This window comes from Oncorhynchus keta, chromosome 7 (assembly GCF_023373465.1).
Source record: "Oncorhynchus keta strain PuntledgeMale-10-30-2019 chromosome 7, Oket_V2, whole genome shotgun sequence".
NCBI classification, from domain to species: Eukaryota; Metazoa; Chordata; class Actinopteri; order Salmoniformes; family Salmonidae; genus Oncorhynchus; species Oncorhynchus keta.
This window is the reverse complement of record NC_068427.1, coordinates 54,307,261-54,318,561: the sequence shown is the minus strand read 5'-3', so window position 1 is coordinate 54,318,561 and position 11,301 is coordinate 54,307,261. Positions and strand designations below refer to the sequence as shown.

The 11,301-nt window shown below is 41.1% G+C and overlaps 1 protein-coding gene across 1 annotated transcript in view; it reads left to right on the top strand.

The window, feature by feature from the left end:
- Positions 1–11,301, top strand: part of als2a (alsin Rho guanine nucleotide exchange factor ALS2 a) — a 139,721-nt gene that overhangs the window by 1,500 nt on the left and 126,920 nt on the right. Inside the window, exons 4-6 of the mRNA XM_052523270.1 lie at positions 1–203; positions 1,535–1,705; positions 8,913–10,254. The exon at positions 1–203 is cut by the window's left edge and continues 63 nt beyond it. Of these exons, the coding sequence (XP_052379230.1) occupies positions 1–203; positions 1,535–1,705; positions 8,913–10,254 (1,716 nt within the window). The remainder of the gene's footprint in view (positions 204–1,534; positions 1,706–8,912; positions 10,255–11,301) is intronic.

The window sequence follows — 11,301 nt, the reverse complement described above, 5'->3', positions numbered from 1 at the left end:
ACCCTCTCCTTGAGTCTGTCCTCTCTGGTCAAAGTGTTGTGTCTGTAGCTGCAGGCTCCTTCCACTGTGGCGCCGTCACACGGGAAGGGGCTGTGTACATGTGGGGAGAGAACTCCTCGGGGCAGTGTGGTCTGTCAGAGAGAGGCCTGGTCCCAGATCCTAGCCTCGTCAGTATGGTGGACTCTGAGGCTGTCTCTCCACAGGTGATGTATCTGGTTTGTCTTTGTCTTCATTACGAAACAACAAAATTATAGAAAACATTTCAGACATATTTGAAAACAACAGATGACAATAGCTGAGTTTCCATCCAATTGGGGACTGATTTTCATGCAAATATAAAAAAAAATCTGCATATAAATAATATGCGCATATTCCCACCAGTAATGTGTTTCCATAGTTAGAAAATCTGCATATAAATAATATGCGCATATTCCCACCAGTAATGTGTTTCCATATATTTTTTAAATGAAACTTTATTTATCTAGGCAGTATAGAACAAATTATTATTTACAATGACAGCCTTGGAACAGTGGGTTAACTGCCTTGTCAGCTCGGGGATTCGATCCAACAACCTTTCGGTTACTGGCCCAACACTGTAACCACGAGGCTACCTGCCGCCCATCCTGGTATTCTGTCTGTCTATTCTGGTAAAGCAATAAGGCATGAGAACCCGGGGATTGTCGTGTGAATAAGTTCTGACGAAGTGCTGTTGATAGGCCTGAGGCGAAGCCAAGGGCCGGAGGAGTTATTCACGATAATTCCCGGGTTTAAGTGCCTTATTGCTTTTATAAAACGGTTGGTAACATATTAAAAGAAGATTAACAGCATGTTTTCATTAAACTGTATTTTAATAAGTACATTTGTTTTATTTAACCACCATACAAAATAGTTTGGCCAAATGGGCTGGTCGTTCATTCTGAGATTCTGTAGTTGTTAGCCAAATGGGCTGGTCGTTCATTCTGAGATTCTGTAGTTGTTAGCCAAATGGTTGCTATGCTAAACAAAACAGTGGCATGTAGCTATGCAGGCTAGCTACTTCTCCTTTGCTAGCTAGCCAACTAAAGCTAATACACAATCACGTCAAGCAGCTGAAAGGACAGCAAACGAAGTGCACTTTAGGTTGTTTTACTTTCGTTGGATATATCCATTATAATGATCCTGATAAATGAATTGGCCTGGATCAGAGAAGCAGTCTGTCTTGTCACATCCATATGCATGGGACAGTGGAGATCGCCAAAAACAAACTGCAATATTGTTCCACTGGTCGGAGAGGCAGACGGCAAGGTTTATAGAAACCCCAACTGTTCCAAACCAAATTCCTGCCTAATTCCAAATTCCAAGGGAGATTATAAATTGACTGGCTGGGCTGTGGGATTGTGGTGCTATATATCCCTGCTATCAACCAATCAGCATCCAGAATCCAAACAACCCGTTTTTATAATTATTGTTAGACGATGACACCACCACTTCACCAGGTCAAATCCCCTGTACATGTAAACAGACTTGGTAATTGTGATTCTGTCCTTCCCAACAGATCATCAGGATCCTGGAGGTAACCTGCGGGGAGCAGCACACTCTGGCTCTGTCTACCCAGCATGAGGTGTGGGCCTGGGGCAGCGGCTGCCAGCTGGGTCTGGTCACCAGTGTGTTCCCCGTGTGGAGACCCCAGAAAGTGGAGCACCTGGCTGGGAGGCACGTAGTTCAGGTGAGTGAGTGCTTCTCATTAGACATCCAGAGTTACCTCAGTCAGTTCAACAATACATCCAGAGTTACCTCAGTCAGTTCAACAATACATCTAGAGTTACCTCAGTCAGTTCAACAATACATCTAGAGTTACCTCAGTCAGTTCAACAATACATCTAGAGTTACCTCAGTCAGTTCAACAATACATCTAGAGTTACCTCAGTCAGTTCAACAATACATCTAGAGTTACCTCAGTCAGTTCAACAATACATCTAGAGTTACCTCAGTCAGTTCAACAATACATCTCAGAGTCAGTTCAACAATACATCTAGAGTTACATCTCAGTCAGTTCAACAATACATCTAGAGTTACCTCAGTCAGTCAGTTCAACAATACATCTAGAGTTAACAATACATCAGTCAGTTCAATACATACATTTACATTTAAGTCATCTAGAGTTACCTCAGTCAGTTCAACAATACATCTAGAGTTCAACAATACAGTCAGTTCAACAATACATCTAGAGTTACCATCAGTCAGTTCAACAATACATCTAGAGTTACAATACATCAGTCAGTTCAACAATACATCTAGTCAGTTCAACAATACATCTAGTCAGTTCAACAATACATCTGTCAGTTCAACAATACATCTCAGTCAGTTCAACAATACATCTCAGTCAGTTCAACAATACATCTGTCAACAATACATCTCAGTCAGTTCAACAATACATCTGTCATTCAACAATACATTTACATTTAAGTCATTTAGCAGACGCTCTTATCCAGAGCGACTTACAAATTGTCATTTCAACAATACACCTGTCAGTTCAACAATACATCTGTCAGTTCAACAATACATCTGTCAGTTCAACAATACATCTCAGTCAGTTCAACAATACATCTGTCAGTTCAACAATACATCTCAGTCAGTTCAACAATACATCTGTCAGTTCAACAATACATCTGTCAGTTCAACAATACATCTGTCAGTTCAACAATACATCTGTCAGTTCAACAATACATCTGTCGTTTCAACAATACATCTCAGTCAGTTCAACAGTACATCTGTCATTTCAACAATACATCTCCGTCAGTTCAACAATACATCTGTCGTTTCAACAATACATCTCAGTCAGTTCAACAGTACATCTGTCATTTCAACAATACATCTCCGTCAGTTCAACAATACATCTGTCGTTTCAACAATACATCTCAGTCAGTTCAACAGTACATCTGTCATTTCAACAATACATCTCAGTCAGTTCAACAATACATCTGTCATTTCAACAATACATCTCCGTCAGTTCAACAATACATCTGTCAGTTCAACAATACACCTGTCGTTTCAACAATACATCTAGAGTTACCTCTGTCAGTTCAACAATACATCTCCGTCAGTTCAACAATACATCTCCGTCAGTTCAACAATACATCTCCGTCAGTTCAACAATACATCTCAGTCAGTTCAACAATACATCTGTCGTTTCAACAATACATCTGTCAGTTCAACAATACATCTGTCAGTTCAACAATACATCTGTCGTTTCAACAATACATCTGTCGTTTCAACAATACACCTGTCGTTTCAACAATACATCTCTGTCGTTTCAACAATACATCTCTGTCGTTTCAACAATACATCTCTGTCGTTTCAACAATACATCTCTGTCAGTTCAACAATACATCTCTGTCAGTTCAACAATACATCTCTGTCGTTTCAACAATACACCTCCGTCAGTTCAACAATACATCTCTGTCAGTTCAACAATACATCTCTGTCAGTTCAACAATACATCTCTGTCAGTTCAACAATACATCTCTGTCAGTTCAACAATACATCTCTGTCAGTTCAACAATACATCTCAGTCGTTTCAACAATACACCTCCGTCAGTTCAACAATACATCTGTCGTTTCAACAATACACCTGTCGTTTCAACAATACACCTGTCGTTTCAACAATACATCTCCGTCAGTTCAACAATACATCTCTGTCAGTTCAACAATACATCTCTGTCAGTTCAACAATACATCTCCGTCAGTTCAACAATACACCTGTCGTTTCAACAATACACCTGTCGTTTCAACAATACACCTGTCGTTTCAACAATACATCTCCGTCAGTTCAACAATACATCTCTGTCAGTTCAACAATACATCTCTGTCAGTTCAACAATACATCTCAGTCGTTTCAACAATACACCTCAGTCAGTTCAACAATACATCTGTCGTTTCAACAATACACCTGTCGTTTCAACAATACACCTGTCGTTTCAACAATACACCTGTCGTTTCAACAATACACCTGTCGTTTCAACAATACACCTGTCGTTTCAACAATACACCTGTCGTTTCAACAATACATCTCTGTCAGTTCAACAATACATCTCTGTCAGTTCAACAATACATCTCAGTCAGTTCAACAGTACATCTCTGTCAGTTCAACAATACACCTGTCGTTTCAACAATACACCTGTCTTTTCAACAATACATCTCAGTCGTTTCAACAATACATCTGTCGTTTCAACAATACATCTGTCGTTTCAACAATACACCTGTCGTTTCAACAATACACCTGTCTTTTCAACAATACATCTCAGTCGTTTCAACAATACATCTGTCGTTTCAACAATACATCTGTCGTTTCAACAATACACCTGTCGTTTCAACAATACACCTGTCGTTTCAACAATACACCTGTCGTTTCAACAATACATCTCCGTCAGTTCAACAATACATCTCTGTCAGTTCAACAATACATCTCAGTCAGTTCAACAATACATCTCAGTCGTTTCAACAGTACACCTCCGTCAGTTCAACAATACATCTGTCGTTTCAACAATACACCTGTCGTTTCAACAATACACCTGTCGTTTCAACAATACACCTCCGTCAGTTCAACAATACATCTCAGTCAGTTCAACAATACATCTGTCATTTCAACAATACATCTCCGTCAGTTCAACAATACATCTGTCAGTTCAACAATACACCTGTCGTTTCAACAATACATCTAGAGTTACCTCTGTCAGTTCAACAATACATCTCCGTCAGTTCAACAATACATCTCCGTCAGTTCAACAATACATCTCCGTCAGTTCAACAATACATCTCAGTCAGTTCAACAATACATCTGTCGTTTCAACAATACATCTGTCAGTTCAACAATACATCTGTCAGTTCAACAATACATCTGTCGTTTCAACAATACATCTGTCGTTTCAACAATACACCTGTCGTTTCAACAATACATCTCCGTCAGTTCAACAATACATCTGTCGTTTCAACAATACATCTCAGTCAGTTCAACAGTACATCTGTCATTTCAACAATACATCTCAGTCAGTTCAACAATACATCTGTCATTTCAACAATACATCTCCGTCAGTTCAACAATACATCTGTCAGTTCAACAATACACCTGTCGTTTCAACAATACATCTAGAGTTACCTCTGTCAGTTCAACAATACATCTCCGTCAGTTCAACAATACATCTCCGTCAGTTCAACAATACATCTCCGTCAGTTCAACAATACATCTCAGTCAGTTCAACAATACATCTGTCGTTTCAACAATACATCTGTCAGTTCAACAATACATCTGTCAGTTCAACAATACATCTGTCGTTTCAACAATACATCTGTCGTTTCAACAATACACCTGTCGTTTCAACAATACATCTCTGTCGTTTCAACAATACATCTCTGTCGTTTCAACAATACATCTCTGTCGTTTCAACAATACATCTCTGTCAGTTCAACAATACATCTCAGTCGTTTCAACAATACACCTCCGTCAGTTCAACAATACATCTCTGTCAGTTCAACAATACATCTCTGTCAGTTCAACAATACATCTCTGTCAGTTCAACAATACATCTGTCAGTTCAACAATACATCTCAGTCGTTTCAACAATACACCTCCGTCAGTTCAACAATACATCTGTCGTTTCAACAATACACCTGTCGTTTCAACAATACACCTGTCGTTTCAACAATACATCTCCGTCAGTTCAACAATACATCTCTGTCAGTTCAACAATACATCTCCGTCAGTTCAACAATACACCTGTCGTTTCAACAATACACCTGTCGTTTCAACAATACACCTGTCGTTTCAACAATACACCTGTCGTTTCAACAATACATCTCCGTCAGTTCAACAATACATCTCTGTCAGTTCAACAATACATCTCTGTCAGTTCAACAATACATCTCAGTCGTTTCAACAATACACCTCAGTCAGTTCAACAATACATCTGTCGTTTCAACAATACACCTGTCGTTTCAACAATACACCTGTCGTTTCAACAATACACCTGTCGTTTCAACAATACATCTCCGTCAGTTCAACAATACATCTCTGTCAGTTCAACAATACATCTCTGTCAGTTCAACAATACATCTCAGTCAGTTCAACAATACATCTCAGTCAGTTCAACAGTACATCTCTGTCAGTTCAACAGTACATCTCTGTCAGTTCAACAATACATCTCAGTCAGTTCAACAGTACATCTGTCAGTTCAACAATACATCTGTCATTTCAACAATACATCTGTCAGTTCAACAATACATCTGTCAGTTCAACAATACACCTCCGTCAGTTCAACAATACATCTGTCGTTTCAACAATACACCTGTCGTTTCAACAATACACCTGTCGTTTCAACAATACACCTGTCGTTTCAACAATACACCTGTCGTTTCAACAATACATCTCAGTCGTTTCAACAATACATCTGTCGTTTCAACAATACATCTGTCGTTTCAACAATACACCTGTCGTTTCAACAATACACCTGTCGTTTCAACAATACACCTGTCGTTTCAACAATACATCTCCGTCAGTTCAACAATACATCTCTGTCAGTTCAACAATACATCTCAGTCAGTTCAACAATACATCTCAGTCGTTTCAACAGTACACCTCCGTCAGTTCAACAATACATCTGTCGTTTCAACAATACACCTGTCGTTTCAACAATACACCTGTCGTTTCAACAATACACCTCCGTCAGTTCAACAATACATCTGTCGTTTCAACAATACACCTGTCGTTTCAACAATACATCTCTGTCAGTTCAACAATACATCTCAGTCAGTTCAACAATACATCTGTCGTTTCAACAATACACCTCAGTCAGTTCAACAATACATCTGTCGTTTCAACAATACACCTGTCATTTCAACAATACATCTCTGTCAGTTCAACAATACATCTCAGTCAGTTCAACAATACATCTGTCGTTTCAACAATACATCTGTCGTTTCAACAATACATCTGTCGTTTCAACAATACACCTGTCGTTTCAACAATACACCTGTCGTTTCAACAATACATCTCAGTCAGTTCAACAATACATCTCAGTCAGTTCAACAATACATCTGTCAGTTCAACAATACATCTGTCAGTTCAACAATACATCTCAGTCAGTTCAACAATACATCTGTCAGTTCAACAATACATCTGTCAGTTCAACAATACATCTGTCAGTTCAACAATACATCTGTCAGTTCAACAATACATCTGTCAGTTCAACAATACATCTCAGTCAGTTCAACAATACATCTGTCAGTTCAACAATACATCTCTGTCAGTTCAACAATACATCTGTCAGTTCAACAATACATCTGTCAGTTCAACAATACATCTCAGTCAGTTCAACAATACATCTCAGTCAGTTCAACAATACATCTCAGTCAGTTCAACAATACATCTCAGTCAGTTCAACAATACATCTGTCAGTTCAACAATACATCTCAGTCAGTTCAACAATACACCTCAGTCAGTTCAACAATACACCTCAGTCAGTTCAACAATACACCTCAGTCAGTTCAACAATACATCTGTCAGTTCAACAATACATCTGTCAGTTCAACAATACATCTGTCAGTTCAACAATACATCTCAGTCAGTTCAACAATACATCTCAGTCAGTTCAACAATACATCTCAGTCAGTTCAACAATACATCTCAGTCAGTTCAACAATACATCTCAGTCAGTTCAACAATACATCTGTCAGTTCAACAATACATCAGTCAGTTCAACAATACATCTCAGTCAGTTCAACAATACACCTCAGTCAGTTCAACAATACATCTGTCAGTTCAACAATACATCTGTCAGTTCAACAATACATCTGTCAGTTCAACAATACATCTGTCAGTTCAACAATACATCTGTCAGTTCAACAATACATCTGTCAGTTCAACAATACACCTCAGTCAGTTCAACAATACATCTAGAGTTACCTCAGTCAGTTCAACAATACATCTCCGTCAGTTCAACAATACACCTCAGTCAGTTCAACAATACATCTAGAGTTACCTCAGTCAGTTCAACAATACATCTCCGTCAGTTCAACAATACATCTGTCAGTTCAACAATACATCTCAGTCAGTTCAACAATACATCTCAGTCAGTTCAACAATACACCTCAGTCAGTTCAACAATACATCTGTCAGTTCAACAATACATCTGTCAGTTCAACAATACATCTGTCAGTTCAACAATACATCTGTCAGTTCAACAATACATCTGTCAGTTCAACAATACATCTGTCAGTTCAACAATACATCTGTCAGTTCAACAATACATCTGTCAGTTCAACAATACATCTCAGTCAGTTCAACAATACACCTCAGTCAGTTCAACAATACATCTAGAGTTACCTCAGTCAGTTCAACAATACATCTCCGTCAGTTCAACAATACACCTCAGTCAGTTCAACAATACACCTCAGTCAGTTCAACAATACACCTCAGTCAGTTCAACAATACATCTCAGTCGTTTCAACAGTACACCTCCGTCGTTTCAACAATACATCTGTCAGTTCAACAATACATCTGTCGTTTCAACAATACATCTCCGTCAGTTCAACAATACATCTCAGTCAGTTCAACAGTACATCTCAGTCAGTTCAACAGTACATCTGTCGTTTCAACAATACATCGCAGTCAGTTCAACAATACACCTCAGTCAGTTCAACAATACATCTCAGTCAGTTCAACAATACACCTCAGTCAGTTCAACAATACATCTGTCGTTTCAACAATACATCTCAGTCAGTTCAACAATACACCTCAGTCAGTTCAACAATACACCTCAGTCAGTTCAACAATACATCTCAGTCAGTTCAACAATACATCTGTCGTTTCAACAATACACCTCAGTCATTTAAAAGCCAATATAATGAAGTCCGACTGACTTGTTTCCGTTGTGGTCCAGGTGGCGTGTGGAGGATACCACAGCCTGGCCCTGGTGCGACGCTTCCCTGCACAAGACTCTCAGTTCCCCCGGCCGACAGCTACTGAAAAGTGTTCCCAGTGCAACCAGCTGCTCTTCTCTATGGTGGATAAAGAGGACCCTGTCATCATCAGCGACAGCCACTATTGCCCCCTAGGGATTGAGTTGGCTGATAGCAAACCAGGGAGCTGCTTGAGATCCAGACAGGCCTCTCTAGCCCAGAGACACAGAGCCTCAGCCTGCCCGCTCTCTCAGACAGTCAGCCTTGATCTGGGCCTTGACCCAGACCTAGCCCAAGACCCAGACCCCATTATAGGCCCAGAATACCTATTGCCTGGTGACACTGACAGTTCTCTCAGAGAGTCTGGCTCCAAAGAACAAACGAACCAAGAGGATACTGGTACCTCTGACCTTCAAAGACAAGGCCCTGGGACTCTGACAGAGACAGACAGTAACGCGGCTCGAACACAGGCGAGGAGGAACACCTCATCCTCATCCGATGAGAAGGAGCTGAAGGAATACCTCAAGAGAACGTCTGATCACATCCTGTCTGAACAGAATGACAATAACAACACAGGGAATCCAATCACCTTAGCCAATCGGACAACAGGGGATTCACTCACCTTAGCCAATCGGACAGCAGAGGATTCACTCACCTTAGCCAATCAGACAACAGGGGATTCACTCACCTTAGCCAATGAAACAGCAGAGGATTCACTCACCTTAGCCAATCAGACAGCAGAGGATTCACTCACCTTAGCCAATCAGACAACAGGGGATTCACTCACCTTAGCCAATGAAACAGCAGAGGATTCACTCACCTTAGCCAGTCATAGCTCAGGAGATCTACTCACCCTGGTAAGTCATGTCCCAGGACAGTGCCAAAACGGCGACCTACCTGATCAAGACCAACCTTCTACCTTCACACCATATCTTCTACCACAATCTACAGACGACACCACCATGGCATCCAGCCTATCATGTTCACTACTCGAGAACTACCCGGGTGCCTTAGTTATGGAACATACCTTAGCTTTAACGGGCCGTGCAGCCTCACCCTTCGAGGTAAACACCCCTTCAGGCGTCGGCTCCACCAGCAGCCTCTGTGACTCATCTAAGAGTGAAGGGTGTATCCCAGTCGCAGGGCTGTGCGAGGCTCTGTCTGGGCCTGTCATGGCATACAGGAAGACCAACCAGGAAGTGCGTCTCTGTATGGAGGAGGACTCCTTGCAAGGGAAGAAATGCTCCAGTCTGACTGATATCCTGCTGGAGGAGGTCGTCGAGGGGAGTAGACGGCACTCACTGCCTCCTCTCCTCTCTCATGGTAGGTGTGGTCACCGCCTCCTCTCCTCTCTCATGGTAGGTGTGGTCACCGCCTCCTCTCCTCTCTCATGGTAGGTGTGGTCACCGCCTCCTCTCCTCTCTCAGGGTAGGTGTGGTCACCGACCTCCTCTCCTCTCTCATGGTAGGTGTGGTCACCACCTCCTCTCCTCTCTCATGGTAGGTGTGGTCACCGCCTCCTCTCCTCTCTCATGGTAGGTGTGGTCACCGCCTCCTCTCCTCTCTCATGGTAGGTGTGGTCACTGCCTCCTCTCCTCTCTCATGGTAGGTGTGGTCACCGCCTCCTCTCCTCTCTCATGGTAGGTGTGGTCACCACCTCTCCTCTCTCATGGTAGGTGTGGTCACCACCTCCTCTCCTCTCTCATGGTAGGTGTGGTTTGAAACCTGGTGACCCCAAGATGCCACCAAGGCCTGCAATTTTCTCACAGTGATTCTTGGGGATTTTGTTGCTTCTCTCACCATCCTATCCCATATGTAACCCTATCCATCCTATCCTATATATAACCCTATCCTATATATAACCCTATCCATCCTATCCTATATATAACCCTATCCGTCCTATCCTATATATAACCCTATCCATCCTATCCTATATATAACCCTATCCATCCTATCCTATATATAACCCTATCCGTCCTATCCTATATATAACCCTATCCATCCTATCCTATATATAACCCTATCCATCCTATATATAACCCTATCCACCCTATATATAACCCTATCCACCCTATATATAACCCTATCCATCCTATCCTATATATAACCCTATCCATCCTATCCTATATATAACCCTATCCATCCTATCCTATATATAACCCTATCCATCCTATCCTATATATAACCCTATCCCATCCTATCCTATATATAACCCTATCCAATCCTATATATAACCCTATCCATCCTATCCTATATATAACCCTATCCATCCTATCCTATATATAACCCTATCCGTCCTATCCTATATATAACCCTATCCGTCCTATCCTATATATAACCCTATCCGTCCTATCCTATATATAACCCTATC